General features: G+C 32.4%; 1 protein-coding gene across 7 annotated transcripts in view; it reads right to left on the minus strand.

Moving 5' to 3' along the window:
- Eml4 (EMAP like 4) overlaps positions 1 to 17,678 on the minus strand; it is a 138,317-nt gene that overhangs the window by 43,883 nt on the left and 76,756 nt on the right. For 2 of the 7 annotated variants that reach the window (XM_048804477.1, XM_048804483.1), the window contains exons 4-10: positions 16,148 to 16,321; positions 14,187 to 14,315; positions 13,700 to 13,725; positions 13,476 to 13,532; positions 5,190 to 5,313; positions 3,713 to 3,862; positions 740 to 809 (exon numbers count right to left, since the gene is read on the minus strand). In XM_048804477.1, coding sequence (XP_048660434.1) covers positions 740 to 809; positions 3,713 to 3,862; positions 5,190 to 5,313; positions 13,476 to 13,532; positions 13,700 to 13,725; positions 14,187 to 14,315; positions 16,148 to 16,321 — 730 coding nt within the window. The remainder of the gene's footprint in view (positions 1 to 739; positions 810 to 3,712; positions 3,863 to 5,189; positions 5,314 to 13,475; positions 13,533 to 13,699; positions 13,726 to 14,186; positions 14,316 to 16,147; positions 16,322 to 17,678) is intronic. The other 5 variants (XM_015479732.2, XM_048804479.1, XM_048804480.1 and 2 more) reach the window with 5 other exon arrangements.

Below are 17,678 nucleotides of genomic sequence, written 5' to 3' on the forward strand. Positions count from 1 at the left end.
CCCCCCCCCCCCCCCCGCCTTTTTTTTTGAGAGACAGGATCTCACTGTATTTGCCCAAGTTAGTATAGAGACTTGTGAACTCAAGTGATCCTCCCACCTCACATTCCAGAGTAGCTGGGGATACAGGTATGTGCCAGTTGGATGCTTAGCTTTTAGCACTACCTTTATATCTGAGAAAATCATTGTCCAATAAATTGCTAAGCAAATAGTCCTCAAACAGAATATAGAATTGGAAGGGATCTTTCAAAACAACTCCATACAATCTCCCCCTACCCCACACTCCTTTAAAGAAATTGAACCAACAGAATGTCATGAATACAGTCAAACATGTTTATCAACCACCATCAATATTCACTACTGATCTTAAAAAGAAGAGATTTATTATATAAGCCAATTTTAAAACATTACACAGTAACTGAAACTCTAAATGATATCAATTCTCCTAATACATAAAATCGAGAGGTCCCACTAACTAAGGATAACTGATGTACCTTTGGCAAATAAGGATTTTATAATAATTTCCCTATAGAACACTTTATTATTTAGAAAAACAAAATTAGCAGTTTGATTCTTTCTTTTTTTCCAAATGTTCTTAGTCTTAAAAGTTTTTTCCCTGCTTTTGCTAGAAATCCTTTAGTAGTTACATTCTGAAAACAAGTTGCAGTTTAAAAATTACAATCAATTCCATTCAAACAGCAATTATCACTAGATACAAAATGCATAAATCTGTACTGCTTACCCTTCCATCTTTATCCACTCCAGCTATCTGTCCAGTTGCGATCCTAATTTTGTCAGGATGAATAGCAAGGCTAGAAAAGTAGTATTAACAATAATTTTAAATACAAAAACCATGTAAAACAGCAGAAACACACTGTTATATCAATGTGTTTTTAGTTTTTTGTCATAAAAAACTCACTTTGTTCTATTTTATTTTCTTTAGGAAATTAAGTAAACATCAATTATCTGAAGATTTTTAAGTTTTCAGCTGTTTCTTTGTTAAGTTTAACAAATTAATAGAACATTAAATTCAAAGAAAATATCCACAACTGTGGCATGGTTAACAAACTAAATTGTTTTCATTTGTGCAAGTTCCTTTCTAGTCCATGTATAGAGGTATACATACTATATGGTTTTATTTAAAGATGTAATATTGTGTGGTATAATTCTAATCAAATAAAACAGAAGCTTTTTTTTTTTTTTTCATTTTCCCACATAATCCTTATGCATTATTACTGACTTAGCAATTCTTTCATCTTTTGGATGATTTCTACTTTTCTACCAGGGGAAAAAGTAAACAACAGTCAACATCATAATGCCATCAACTGGGGCTGGGGTTGTGGCTCAGTGGTAGAGCACTTGCCTTGCACGCATGAAGTGCTGGGTTTGATCCTCACTACCACATAAAAATAAAATAAAGGTATTATGTTCATCTCCAACTGAAAAAATATTTAAAAATAATTCCATCATCTTTTTAATTAGTTCTAATGCTACACTTAGCACGTCAAATTTGGGGCAAAGAATTTTTAAATAAAAATGGAAAACAATGCTAAAATTATTCATGGTACACATACAATTGATCATCAAAAAAATTGGGGGGGCTGGGGTTGTGGCTCAGCAGTGGAGTACTCGCCTTGCATGTATGAGACCCTGGGTTTGATCCTTAGCACCACATAAAAATAAATAAGTGAAATAAAGATATTGTGTCCAACTGTAACTAAAAAATAAATGTTAAAAAAATTTTTTAAATGTCTTCATGTCCAAGTCTACATTTTTTTGTATCTTGCCACAACAGGTAAGTGCTACTGAAAACACTATTTTTGTTTGTTACTTGGAATGTACTGCTAATTATTTTCTGGAATAATAGCCTCAATTCAAATTGTCATAGAGAGAAAAATGTTCTAAAAGTTCTATAACTTTCTTATATTAAGAACTATGTATTTTAAGGGGCTGGCAAGGTAGCTCAATGGTAAAGGACTTGCCTAGAAATATGAAAGGTCCTGGATTCAGTCCCCAGCACCCCAAAAAAAGGGTGCTTGAAAATGATAATAATTTGGTATAAATAGTATCTTATTTTCTTCGATTACTAAGTAGATTAGAGTTTATTGATGTTTCTTTTATTTTTCCCTGTGGTACTGGTGACTGAACCCAGCGACATTTTACAACCAAGCTATCTCAGCCCTTTTTATTGTAAGACAGAGTCTCGCTAAGCTGCCAAGACTGGCCTCAAACTTGCCATCTTCCTGACTCAGCCTCCCAAGTTGCTGGGAATAGAGGTGTGTGTCACCATGCCCAACTCAATGTTTAATTCCATTTCTTCTTATTAAAATAGTATACATCCTATAGTGAGATCAACTACATTAAAATCTAACACGTTGACATTTTGCCATATCTAACTTAAATCTCTCATATGAATTTTTAAAACTAACATTTCTGGTTTGGGAAATACATTTTTGTACGGTTCAAATATCAAAAGCTATAAAAAATACATTGAGAAAAGTCTCTTCCCCACCTGCCCTAACTGCTAAGATCTCATCTATCTGGTTCCTATCCCTATCCTCTGAAGCTTCTAAATGTAATACTATAACTTGTTTCTTTTTATTAGTAATTCTAAGAAAATTTTTTATACATGGAAAACATTTATTTTCCACCTCTTTTCTTACACAAATGGCAGAACACATGCACATTCTCCTGCTCTTTAAAAGTGTTCTTGGGAGTAGGGGTGGGGCTGTAGCTCAGTAGTAGAGTGCTTGCCTCACATGTGTGAGGCACTGGGCTTGATCCTCAGCATCACATAAAATAAATACATAAAGATATCTACAACTAAAAAAAAATATTTTTTTAAAAAAAGTATACTTGGGAGTATATCTTAGGGATTTTTCCATATTATCATACAAAACACTTCCTCACTCTTTATAGCTTCACAGTACACAACAGTCTCACTAATCCCCAACTGAAAGGTTGTTTGTTTGTAATCTTTATGATCAAAATGTTGTAGTGATTTTGTACATATATTATTCTCCAAGTGTAAAAGGCAATAGTTTAATTTTCTCTATAAATTCAACTATCTACATAATATTGTTAACAGTCGTGTTAATTTTAGTTTAGCTATAATTGCCAGAATAGTATAAGCAAAGCTTTCACATGTCAGAAAATAATGCCTTGAGCAATAAATGAATTTAATTAGAGAAGCTAAATTTACCAAATTAAAAAATATGCCTATGTATTTAAAAAATGAGTTATATTTTTATAGTGTGAGACCTTATGAGATACTTATGATCCTTCCTCAGCCATGATTTTTTTTTTTCCTAAAAAAGAAAAGCCTCAAATGTAAAATTTATCTATGCAGGATAAATTCTTAATAAACACTGAGTAACCAATAATAACTCTCAAAATTTATCCCACATGTATTTCCCACATGTATTTCATACTACAGAACTGAAGAAAAGGATTAAAGGGATGTGAGAAAGCAGAGTAGATTCTACCTGAGATTTACAGGGATGTATTTTATTGCTGCCAATACTATACCAACCATTTTGAAGGACTCAAAGTCCTTTTTTCTTTTAAAATTTATTCTACAGAATATTTATAATATCCTCACATTCCGAGTTTTCCACAAAAAAATCATTTTTAATACAACCCAACTTTAAAAACAAAACAAAACAAAAAAGGAGGACACAAAGAACAAAATTAACAAATATTAAATGATACTAACCATTTCACACAATCTGTATGACCCAGGTAGTGTCGTTGAGTTCTCTCCTCATAATTAAATAGTACTACCACTGATGCAATGAAGTAAACTATTTCCCCCGTAGGAAGAAGGTAAACATTAGCTCGACAGTCCTTTCCTCGATAACCGTATCTTAAAAGATAAGAGTCAAGGTTTTTAATAAATATAATATTCAAAGTGTTATTTTCTTCAAGGATACATAGGGAATTAGGAAGGTGTGATGAAAAGAGAACTGGAATAGATTTAGAAAACTCATATTTTGCCATTATCATTGTACAACCTGGGTCTTTTACTATGTTTAGTCTTAGTTTCCTCATTCACCAGAAAAATGTATATTTAGTTCCTAGTATGTACCATACAATTCTGAACAGAACAAACATGGGCTATGTCCCTGGAGCTTATTCTAGAAGATATACACAATCAGCAAATATATAATTACAAACATGGAAAGAAAAATAATAGTATGCCAGGAGAAACATAAACAAAGGACCTACTTTAGATGGAGAGAGACAAAGGAAGGAACAAAAGAAGGCTCACCTAGAAAAACATTAATGCTGAACCTAAAATGATAAATAAGGGATAGTCAGGCCCAGTTTCGTAGGTAGAACATTTGTTAAAAATAAGTTGTACCAGCCTGGTGTGGTGGTGGTTCAAAACCAGCCTCAGCAACTTAGCAAGACCCTAACTTAAAATAAAAATTAAAAAAGGCTGGAGATGTGACTCAGCAGTTAAGGACTCTGGGTTCAATCCCCAGTGCCAAACAAAAAGTTGTACCAAATTACAGAATTGGTGCATTTTCCCAAGCTGATTTCTGCCTAATGCAAGGAATTCAAAGTGTGTGGGAGGATGAAGGCAGAGAGTAGAGTTTACACTACTAACTCCTTTCTGCTTCACTAGGTTTCTTAAAACTTCTAAGAAAAGTGAGAATTTCCAGGTGAAATTAGAAAAGTTTTGTGTTAAATATCATTTTTAAAAGTCTTGCACAGAATTTTGGAATTAGAATCAACTTTGTTAATTTGATCTCTTAAGAAAATGACCACATAATCATTTCACAGCTTACAAAATGCTTAATCAATGTTTTCTTATTAAATTCTGGCAATAGCCCTATGAGACGGGGTTATATCCTTTTTATAAGTGAAGAAAGTGAAGATGCATAGGAGATAAGTGGCATAGCCAAGACTCAAACGCTAGTCTTTCAATTCTAGTCCTGTACCTACTGTGATGTTTACAGAATACTGCTGCCCTTTTCTCTATTAATTCTGAAGGCTTAAAATTGTTAAGAGCAAAATATACAATATATGAAAGGATCAGGGTGTTTTCTTTTTAATTTCTGAAGTGATTGTTATGTTTATTATATTTACTTTTTTGCATAAAGAAAATTTTGATAGATTAGATAAATCAATTTTCCTTTAATTGGAGACAAAGCAAATAAATTTGTTATCATGTCAGGGAAGGATACACCCACTCCAGTTTCAGCTTCTCAGGAGGAAGTTCTGTTCTGATGTCGTCATAGTTGTCAACATCAGAAGGAATGAACATTGTAATCGGCCGACCTCGCATAAACATTTTAATATATTCTCCTTCTGTTGAAACACAAGACAAAAATGAAGTCATCATTGAGATCCTCAGGAAAAAAAAATTAAGCCATACATATTTTCTTTATAATCATAGAAAAGTGGATCATTAAGGTGATACAATAAAAACAAAATGAAAATAGTTACTTCAAAGTTTTTATTTTCATGACATATAGTTGTTTTTGTTATATATTGTATAGCATATAGAAAACAAAGTGATACTCTAAAGATCTAGTTCAAACCATTGGAGGAAAAATCATTGGCAACTTTTAATTGAGAATAACTATCTTCATAATTAAAATACAATTTATCTGCTTGAATGTACACATTTCTACAAGGCACCCAGGAAGGTTTAGGTAGAAAGATGCAAAAGAAAACAATTTGATGATGGAAGTTTCTCAAACTGTTGAAAAGAAGAGAAAAATTACTTGGACAGGCAATAATCATTTCACCATACTACTTGATCTATTTACTGAGCTTAATAACACATAAAAATCACATCCCACAAACTACAAAGCTTCTGCACAGCAAAGGAAAATAATCAGTAGAGTAAAAAGGCAATTTATGAAATAGGAAAAATATTTGCAAGCTATGTATTTACTAAGGGGTTAATCTCTAAAATATATAAGGGATGCCTACTATTTAACAGAAAAAGAAAACCTACTAACTGATTTAAAAATGGGTTAAGTATGGGCTAGGGTGAGGTACTGGGTTTGATTCTCAGCAGCACATATAGATATAGATGATAAAGATAGACAAAGGTCCATCAACAATTTATTTTTATTTTTTAATAAAAATAAACAGGTTAAATATTTGGATGTACATTTCTCCAAAGACATAAAAAAGGACCAACAGATTTATGAAAAATATTTGACACAGTAATTATCAGGGTAATACAAATCAAAGCCACAATGAGACATCACTTCACATCTGTCAGAATAGCTATTATATAAAGAAAAAGGCAAAAAAATAAGTGTTGATAAAGATGTGGAGAAATTAGAACCCTTACACACTTCTTGTAAGAATGCAAAATTGTATTGTCAATTCAGAAAATAAGATAGAAGTTCTTTAAAAAATTAAAATAGAACTACTATATCATCTAGCAATCCCACTACTGGGTATTTTCCAAAAGAATTAAAACTCGGGATCTTAAAGAGATAGTAACATTTTCATTTCATGTTCACAGTAGAGCAATTCATAACAGCCAAGATGTGGAAAAAAACATCCACTGACAGATAAATGGATAGAGAAAATTCAATACATAAACATAATGGAACTCATTTAGTCTCTAAGAAGCAGGAAATTTTATAATATATAACAACATGGATGGCTCTTGAAGACATTTTGTTAAGAAAATAAGCCAGATACAAAAAGACACAGCATGATTCTACTCATATTATGCATCTAAATAGTAGAAATTTTAGAATCAGAAAGGAATGGTGGTTACCAGAGCCAAAGGAAAAGGAAAATGTGGAACTACTAATCAAAGGGTAATGTTTCAGCCAAGTGAGATGAATAAGAGCCATTATATACAATACTGTACCTGTAATCAATAATAATGTACTCTTAAAAATTGTTAAGAACACAGATCTCATGTTAAGTGGTTGGGTTTTTGTTTGTTTGTTTTGGTATTAGGGATTGAACCCAGGGATACATGCATCTCCAGCCATTTTATTTATTTATATATATTTTTTGAGACAGGGTCTTGCTAAATTGCTGGGGCTGGCCTGGAACTTGCAATCCTCCTGCCTCAGCCTCTCCAGTCACTAGGATCACAGGGGTAGCCACAGTGCCTGACTTAACATTAAGTGTTCTTAACATAATCAAAAACAAAACCATGATCTCAGAATATACCATGCGGAAAGGAGTCAAACACCTTCATAAATCAGGATGAGGAAAAGGATTAAGAGTTAGGCTAAGCAGTGAGTAGAGCTAGAAAGAGGAAGGCAGACTTCTCTCACTTCACAATTGTGCCTTGCATCTAGAACATCTAGTTCAGTTATAATACACTAACATTGTCAAGACAGTGCTAGAAAACATCATTTTTAAATTTTTGGTGGTACTCAAGATTGAGCTCAGGACCTTTTTTAAACATGCTTGGCAGAAACTCCACCACTAATCTGCACCCCCCAGGCCTAGAAACCATTTTCCTATTAGCAGCATAGGTTCTAAAACATCTTTTAATTACATAAACCAATAGATCTCCAATGTTTAGAAGATCTTCAATAGTCTAAAGCTAACGATGCTTTAAAAAGAACAAATCTAGAACCAAATCAGTATTTATAAATTGTATTTTACAAAAGGAAACAACACTTCACAAAACAAATGGGATTGTTTCTTATTCCTTAAAAAACAAACAACAACAAAACCCCACTCATCCCTGTCCCTAGCAGGGATGATCTACATTACAGATAGGTTTAGTAAATGCTGATGGTGATTATAAAATGGCAACAAAACAATCTAAAAGGGAAAGAGAAACAAAGGGATTTGGTGTAAAGGCATAGGAAATGTCTAGCATTTGCCAATTTTCTGACATGAAATGAAAACAACAATGGACCAGACTGAAAATATGACCATCAACCAGAGGCAGATGCGATCTTAAGATCTCCAATAATGACCTGAGCTAACTAAGGAGAATTATACATAATCCAGTAATTCATAATTCAGTTGCTTATATAATGCAAACCATGAAAAAGAAGATGATAAAATAAATTGCTAAATATCTGCAAGTATTTTTTTCAGAGTCAGGTCAAAAAGTTGTGTTTGGTATGGGTGAGAAGTTCAAGTTATTTTTATTATTATTACTCAGTGTGCTCAGTCTCACAGTTTGATCTAAGAACAGGCTAAGAACTCCCACACTATGGGGTTTAACACCACATGATGTATGTCTTTATTACTTTTGAATCTAAGAGTGGGCTCTGCTTCCTGATGATTTTTTATCACAGCTGGACTTTAATGATAACTAAATGATTACCAGCTGTAGATCTCTCCCTTCTACAGTCATTCTAATCTCTATCTCCTTGTCCTTTTTAAGTTTATTCTTTTAAGGTATTAGGTATTGATTTGTCACATAACTTTCCTTCCAGTTTTTTTAAACACATTTTTTAAAAAACCAGTACACATTTTTTTAAAGGCAGACATCCTACCCTCTAAAATTTTTTCCCAGGATTCTTGATTAGAGGTGCACATGATCAACATTTAGTAGATGCTTCTATTGCCATTTAGAAGGCAATGTATGTTTAGCAAAGGGAAAAGGTTAGTAGTAGTATATACACAAATAGATCTTTTCTGCTAATACAGACAGCTTAGAATACTGTATTCATTGGTTTATTAACTGTCAAGTGGCAACACCGATTAAATGGGAAAGCAAAGGAGCTATACCAGTGCATGCCAATTTTTCTAATATGATATAAAAAAAGGGCAAACCATGTTAGGATAAAAATGCTTTTCTGGTCTATACATGTTAGAGACCAATAATATAATTTAAGCACTTTAAGCAATTCTTGGAACTGAGAGGGAAGCAATACATTATAGTAGAAAGAACATGAGCTTTGCAAAAGACTGACTGGGATTTGAATTCCAGCTTTACTCCCTTTCTGGCTGTGAAACTTTGGCCTCATATTCCTAATACATAAAATGGTAACACTAGGTATTGCTTAGAATTATGATCACATTGTAAGGCATAATGAGGTCTTGATAATTATTTATTACCCTCCCTTTGAGAAGGATTTGTGACCATTTTAAAAACTGTCTAGCAATTGCTCATGTGATTTATATACAATATTATTTCTTCATAAGTCTTAAGGTGATATTGTGGATAATAATGGACAAATAAGCCAGAATTCTGCTGATTCTATCAGACACACTTTAAAACAAGGGTTACATATTCAAATATCTGTAAAATCAGAAAGGAAATGCAAATGAGAAAAGTAGGAGAGTAAAAGATGACTGGGGTTGTGACCATCTCAGGGAGGCAGTGCCTAGTCAATTCCATGAGTGATATGGGTCCCACGTTACAAGATCTTTTCAATTTTCAAAAGAAACTGAAAATCTGTAATTTATTATGAAATCTCTTAATTTTAAATGTTTATGTCTTTGACCAAAAAAAAAAAAAAAAAAAAAAAAAGGAAAGTGTGAAAATACATCTATTTGGCCTGCTGCACAAAGGCCACCAGTTTGTATAGCATGGTGATCTTAGTTAGTGATGGTATACGGTATTCTTGAAAAATGAGTGTGGACGTTAAGTGTTCTCCCCATAAGAGTGATAAATATGTGAAGTGATGCATTTATTAACTAACTATATTTAATCATTCTATAAAATATATATACTTCAGAATATATACAATAAATACATGCAATTTGTCAAAAAATAAATAGCATAAAAAATAAACAGAACTTAGTTTATGATACTAAGGTAAAAATTGGTTAAAGATTATTCAAGTTTGAAAAAGTAGTAATAGGCAACTTTTTTTGGGGGGGTGGTGGTGCTGGGGATTGAATCTAGGACCTTGTGCATGAGAGGCAAGCACTGTATCAACTGAGTTATATCCCCAGCCCAACCAATTTGAGAACCTTCAGGTTCTGCTTTTAAAAATAATGAGGACATGTGAGACTTCTTCTTTTCTTCTTCTTTATAATAATTATTTTTGGTACTAGGGATTGAACCCAGGGGTGCTTAATCACTGAGCCACATGCCAAGCTCTTTTTACATCTTTTTTTTTTTTTAATTTTTGAAATAGGGCCTTGCTTTGTTGCTGAGGCTGGCTTTGAACTTGCAATCCTCTTCTTCAGTTGAGTCACAGGATTTATAGGCCTGTGCCATTGCATCTGGCAGACACTAAGTTTTTGTATGGAAAAAAATGTGGGCTGGGGATGCAGTTCAGTAGTAGAATACAAGGCCCTGGGCTTGATCCTGGAACATAAAAAATAATAAAAACGTAAAACATTATATTTGATATCTATTATAAGAATGAGCTCATCAGCTGTGCTCATTTTGATTACAAAATATTTCAGACTTACCTATTTTCCCAATAGGTGCCTACAGTCCCCAAAATTAGCACAGATTTTTTTTTTTTTTTTTTTAAATCTGGGGATGTAACTTAGTAAACTGCTTACCAAACATGTATAAGGCCCTGGATATGACACCCAGATTCACAAAAACCAAAACAAAAAACCTCAACATTTTTGTATCAGTAACTTATCAATTAAATAGTATTATTCTAGAAACTCACTGCTACATCTAACAGCAAATAGTCCTAAGGGAAAATTTATTCAAATTTTAAGATCTTGTGCTCCAAGGACTTTATCTTAGCTCCAAGTAGAAGAGAACCCAGAACTAGGAAGATTAATGAAAAAGGGTTCAGGCTTCAAAGTACAAATAAAAATCCAGGTAAGAACCTCCTTAGTGACATAATTTGTCCTACTCTCCACACCTAACCTCAGAGATTGTCCTGTGTACATTCCATTCCACTTCCTATTGTTTTCAATCATTGACTTCCTGCCTTATTCCTTAATGTTGATCAGTACATGAAGCCACATCACTTTTCTCTTATATTGCTATGCCTGAAGGGCAAGACCTTTTAGGTAGTTTTCTCTACTACCACTCACCTAAATGTACCAAATGTAAATAGGCTTCTTCCCAAATCAAAGCAGATGGCTTGGAACAAGTCACAGCTGTCATTGTCAAAAAAGAGCTAAAGAGATTAATAAATCATATTTTTAAAAAATTGTCCAAAAGTGACAGATAATAGTATTAATAGCTAAAATATTAAGAAAATGTGTTGTGACTATGCCATGCAAAATGAATGTCAATCTTTTAAAATAGATCTACAACTTAAAGCAAGTGAAGAGCATCTATTCAAAAGATGACATCTTACTCTATCATTTAAATGCAAGGTTTTAAAAATGCCAGACTCTAAATAAAATATATTTGGGACTATGTACCAGGTATTGTGTTAAAACACTTTATTATCATCCTTAATTTTTACAAAAACCCTTTGAAGGTTTATTATTATCTCAGTTATAGATGAGAAAACAAAAACATAGGGATGTAAACTAGGATGAAACCCCATTCAGGGTTACTAGAGCTATGATGAAACCTGTCTCTGGATTTCAAAATCCACATTTAAATACCTATATCATGTTGTCTGCTATACATCCCTACATGAAGAGTTAAGTTAAAAAAAAAAAAAAAAAGTTCAATTGTTCAAAACCAAGTTCATATTCTTTTGTACATACTATTTCTCCTCAAATGTTTCCTATTTCAGCAGATGTCACTTAACTAGTTGTTCACGCTAGTCTTCATAGATTCCTCTGTTCCTCACCTCTCATTCCCTACCTATCCATAAACCATCTTGAATCCATCCACTTCTTTCTATAGGATCTGCCCAAACTCAGTCAGTTTTGAATTATATAAAAGATGGAAGAAACAAAGTTCTCCTTGCAGATACTGTTGAATGATTAAAGTCTATTCTCCAGATAATATACAGTGATTAGAGTAGCAAAGGAGTAGACTCAAATTCCAAAATTAAGTCTCAATGCAGGCAACATTGGGATATTATCATTTTCAAAGATCTGAGCCAATCTTTTTGAGGTAAAGTTCTTGTAACAGAACTTAACTTATTTTTCTATATCCTTTCCCAACTTTTCATTCCATCCTTCTCCCCAGGTACTGGCTAAAACTGTGCTAAGGGATGTTTCTAAGGCAAAATCTCTACCTTTCAAATACATTACCTTGTTTACCTGATTTTGAAAATTGTGACATCAACACAAATCACTCTTATGTATTAATCATAAGTTCTTTTTCCTTCAAAAGAACATACTAAAACGTCAGGTAGCCTATCCTTATTAACTCCACAATGATTTTTAAAAATATGAGGTTTTAGCAAACCACTTAATAATAACTGCACCTATTTATAGTTATAGTGTTTTCTATTTTTGAAGTACTTTCACATATATTTCATCCTTTAGCAGTCATATAAATTAAGTTTTATAGTTATTATTCTAAGAGTAGAAAACTACTTAAGAGATACTGTCATTTGGCCTAGGTCAAAAAACTATTATATAGAAGAGCCAGGACCAAACAATAAACACAGCAACTGTCCATTTACTGTCATTTCAACTATACATCACATCCTCTATTTAAAAAAGAAAAAAGAAGTTTCGATATATAATATAGTAAGAATTGTCTTTGTAAATAAAATCTCATTTTTCCTTAAAGGATCTCAACCCTTTGCCTAATCTATTCTGTACTGGTATGGAGGGAGAAAGTTAAGACCTAACTAAAGAGAATAAAGCCATGAAAATTCAACCTCATTTGGGGCTGGGGTTGTGGCTCAGTGGTAGAGTGCTCACCTAGCACACGTGAGGCACTGGGTTCGATCCTCAGCACCACATAAAAATGAAATAAAGGTATTATGTCCACCTACAACTTAAAAAAAAAAAACTCAACCTCATTTATCATTTCAGATAAATGATCCAAAGAAGATAACATATATTTTTTTCTTATTAGGACTAAAGAGAGTAAAAATCCACAGAAATCAAGTAAAATCTCTAACAAAAATTTGTCTACACTTAAGCTGAGAAAATAAAGATAACTATGATACATAGAAATGAGCTGCAAAAAGCATGCACAGAAAAGACATGCTTTCATTTAGAACAGCATGCTTCAATTAAATTTGCAGGCAATCTAAGGAGAATGTAAAACTTATACATAAAACTTACCTACTTTGCAATTAAATTAAATACGTATTTACAGAATGTCTGCTTACCTTGTTTGGTTAGAACAAGCCAACAACAGCAAGTAGCCAGAAATTACAATCAATATAAAAGAAAAACTTAAGAGGAAATGGTTTGCTAGACTCATTATATTTTCAGTCTTAGCATCAAGAAATGAGTGATTATTTGCAACGAAATTGGCAAGACAGAAAATTGAGTTAAAATTTATCAATCTTTTAAATGGCTTTTCTAAGTGTAACTTTTTTTAAGGGAGAAAACATTTTATACTTCTTTGTCTCATAAAAATAAGAGGGATTTTAAAAAAGTAGCCGGATTCTCTAGTTCAAATTAGCATGATATTTCCTTTTTTAAGAGGGAAATCATATGAAAAGCCAAATAAGAGATCCAGGAAGAAATTAACTTAGAAGGCGACCAACTGCGTAGCTTATTCTTACCTTGGCTGTTTTTTTCACGGGTTGACATTTTTGCTGGTTGAAACAAAAATGACATATCTTACAATAAAAATTGAGCATTTTTAAATGACTACAATAATGTAACATGTCTCTGATTACTATGAATAAAGTAGACCAAATGAAAGTAAGACAACATTCTTATCATTTAGCAAAAATTAAGCTGATGTAGAAAAGCAAAAAATAAATTTACAGGATTTTTAATTTACCTTGATTGATGATGACATCTTTATGCCTAAAAAAGGAATTCAAAGAACACATTTATTTTATAAGTTTATACAGCTGACCATTAGAATCATCTGAAGAAATTGTACAACTCTGGGCCTAGCCCACAACCCAGATAAAGACCCAGAAGTGAAATTTAAGCATCAATATGCCTCACTGGTTTCAACTAATAACTGATCTCAACTACTAATATACATTGTTTTGTAAAACAATGAATGTCTCACAGATAGCTAAACACTGACAGAATAAAAAGAATTTAAGAAAAATATTCAAATCATATAGGAGATTTACTATTTGGGACATTAAGAAGGAAATAGCTTTTCTGAGAAGACTTAAAAAAATACACTGAAGAAAAAACTGATAAATTATAATACAAATTTTTAAAAATTTCAAATGACAAATATAAATGTATATGCAAACAAGAGTCACAGAATTATTAATATTTAGATGTAATGAAGAAAGAATACTTACTTGTCTGTATTTTTAATAACTTTTGATATCAGTTTTGATGTTGAAGCTGTTCTCAATAATTTATTACGACTATCATCTGAATTTTCCCATGAATTATGTGACTTTTCAGCTGTTGGTGTTCGTTTGATGCTAGAAGAAATATTAACTTCTTAGCCAAAAATTCTGAGTAGCAATGACATGTAACTGACAGTTTAAGTAGAACACAAAAGCAGTTATTAACATTTCATTAAAGCAATCCAGAAAAGAGAAGGAAGGATTAGTTGAAAGGCTCTGCCTGGATGAGTAAAGGAGTTAAACAAGGCAATTACCAAGTCTGTTTTGTAAATTTCAGTATTATTAAGAATATTCACTAGAAGAAATTCACTGATAGAAATAAATCTATACATTTTGCTGATAACAGAAAAAAATTGCTTAAATTTGAGTTATAATATAGTTACAAAAATTCTGTACATTTTCACAGTCACTGAATTGTAAGGCTGTAACTTTCATTTTTATGGAATTATGTCCTCAAGTAATTAAATTACATATGGTTCTAAAGACAGTTTCTAAATAAATTGTGAGACTAAAAGTGAAATTCTTGTTTATATCTTTAAAGACAATTTCACCTATGATCAGAAATAAACAAGATTCAATCAAAAAGTGGTATTATCAATGCTCATTTTCTATATTAACTGAATACTTTTTATTTGTAAATGACTTTTTGGCTGCATTGCTAACTATCCTAAAACTCATCCAGGCTTCAATACTTCTTGCAGTAGTATTTCCAAAGAGCAATTTAGAAGGGCAAGCACATTTCCAGGAGACCTCAAGAAGCTGAAAAAAAGACCGGGACAAAGAAGATATCAAATCATATGAGAACCTTAAAGAGATTCATTATATAAAGCCACCTTTAACCACAAACAATCCAAAGTTACATAACATTACTAAGTTATATCCAAGGAAAACTCCACAGACCAGGCAGAAAAATAACAAACCATTTAGACAGCCTAAGAATCTGCATGAGGCACATAAAAAAAGCAAATGGTAATCGTGCATCAATCAAGTGAAGGGTACTTTGGTTTCCCAAATTTCCATTACAGATTTGAGACAAAATATCAAACTGGTCAAATAAAAATTATTATAAATCCTTTAGGAATAGTTATTTATTTTATTAAAATCCTATCCAGTTTCGGGAATGGTTTAATAGTTTCTACGATTTCTAAGCAGAAGTATGATGGTAAAATATAAACCTAATGATAAAACTTGAATCTGCACTTCTAAAACAGGCCAATTTAATTGGTCTCAGTTTTTTTATTACAAGGTAGATGTAGCAGTAAACTCCCAGCATGCAGGTTTAAATACCCAATTTAGGCTCACACATTGTTAGAATGTTGTCCCTTCTCCCCCTCTCATAATTTTAAAATACTAATTTTATGGACACAGAGAAGCCCTCAAGCAAGCCTTTAGCATAGAAAAGACCAGGTGAAATGAATTTGTTTCCCTATTCAAGCAAGAACTTATCCTCCCAAGACCCAAAACTAAACCTGAGAGGCAGCCACAATGAAGAGCCATTTATTGAGAAGGGCCCTTGCAAGTTGAAGGTTGTAATGATGCCAAAATGTGGTGCGGATAATTACCTATGGCCATTCTATCCATGGCTATAAATTTATACATGACTATATTAAATTTAAAAGTATTCTATGTTATAAAAACATTGTTTTGGGTTTAAAATAGATTATTCATGCCTTCTTTTGCCAAATTGTTCATTAAAAATTTATTTCTTTTCCAGTTTTAACTAAGAAATTTTAACCTTAAATTTTTATTCCCCAATTTTCTAAAATACATATGATATCAAAAAATAAAGAAAAAAAGCCAGTGGGCTTTTCTCCTGAAATCCATGGATAGCTAAGTTTTTCCCAAGTCACAGAATTTAGGTATCTTTACAACCATTCCCTAACTCTGTACTTGGGGACGGTTGAAACCTTTTGGTGGGAGTAGAATTCTTGCTTTCTGGAGTTTGTCTGTGTATTTGGAGAGGCTGTGAAGAGGACTGGGGAGAAGGTGATGCTCGAATTTGTGGACTTTGATCATTAGAATGAGATTCCTCTTTTTTTTCTCTCTGTCCTTGTGGTTTTTCTTTCTTTTTTTCTGTACCACTGTAAAATAAAGTATAACATGGAACAACACATATTTAAACAAATTAAAAAAAATCAAATGATAGAAAAGTGATTATTATATAATTCAAAACCCTAAATCATACACAACTAATACAACTTTTACTGCTTTCATTCAATATGGAAAACTATTTCTTTGAAAACTCTGGAAATTATTAAAAAGCTTCAGTAAAAATTTTATAAAAATTCTAAGGCAATATATCCTGTAAAGACTGCCCTTCTGGTCAGAAAGGACAGAAATTACCTCAAATGGATGTTGCCATCTAGGAAGCTGGGGGTGGAGGGCAATGAAAACCTATCCAAATGAGAGGATTAGTGACATTTTCCATTACCTGTGAAAACAAACTGATGTCTCAGGCACATTAAAAGCTCATGTTTATTCCCTAATTTCTTTGAATACTCCTGCTTCTGTCTATGGAGTTTTGTTTTATTTAGTTTTAGTGTTGGGGATTGAATCCAGGACCTTGCACATGCTGCGCAAGTGCTCTACGGCAGAGATCCATTTTCAGACCCCTTCAATTCAGTTTTAATCTTAGCAAGAGTTCATTTTTTCCTCAAACCTGCTGATGTCAGTAGTTGTTATTTTAATTATGCAAGTTAATTAAATACAAAGAAAATCAACAAAATACACATAGAAAAGAGAATGACAAGTTCTATGAAAACTAACTTGAATGTTCTAGAAAGACTAAAAGTGAGTTACTAAAAAAACTGTTAAGCTGGAGTGAGAATTTTAAATATCACAGAAATAGAGATGGATTCTAACATATTGTTTTGCCAGATTTTAAAAATTTATTACTCTGCCTTTGTAAGTAAAACTAAGTGGCTGGGGTTGTGGCTCAACAGTAGAGCGCTCACCTAGTGCGTGCGAGGCCCTGAGTTCGATCCTCAACACCATAAATAAACAAACAAACAAATAAACAAACAAATAAATAAATGTGTTGTGTCCGACTAAAACTAAAAAATAAATATAAAAAAATAAATAAATGAAACTAAAAATTATGAAAAGTTATTTTTGGTCATTATTTTATTTCACAATCAACAAGAAATTTAATCAGAGATGCATCCTTAGATGGGGTGGGAGGCCTGACCTTTTATTTAAATAAAAAAATAAAAAATGAATAATATGAATGTTAAAATATTTAAGGTATTTACGTATAAATTCTTATAATTCCACACTTTGATTCTTTATTCATGAATCACCTTCCATTCACAACCATACCAGATAGGAGTACTTATATCACACTCTTGGCAACATTACAAAACAGATGGAATCAAAACTCATATTTCATTATTGAAAAGGCAGAAAACTACCAACTACTTATAGGTCTAAAACAAAGGC

This window comes from Marmota marmota, unplaced genomic scaffold (assembly GCF_001458135.2).
Source record: "Marmota marmota marmota unplaced genomic scaffold, marMar, whole genome shotgun sequence".
Classification (NCBI taxonomy): domain Eukaryota; kingdom Metazoa; phylum Chordata; class Mammalia; order Rodentia; family Sciuridae; genus Marmota; species Marmota marmota.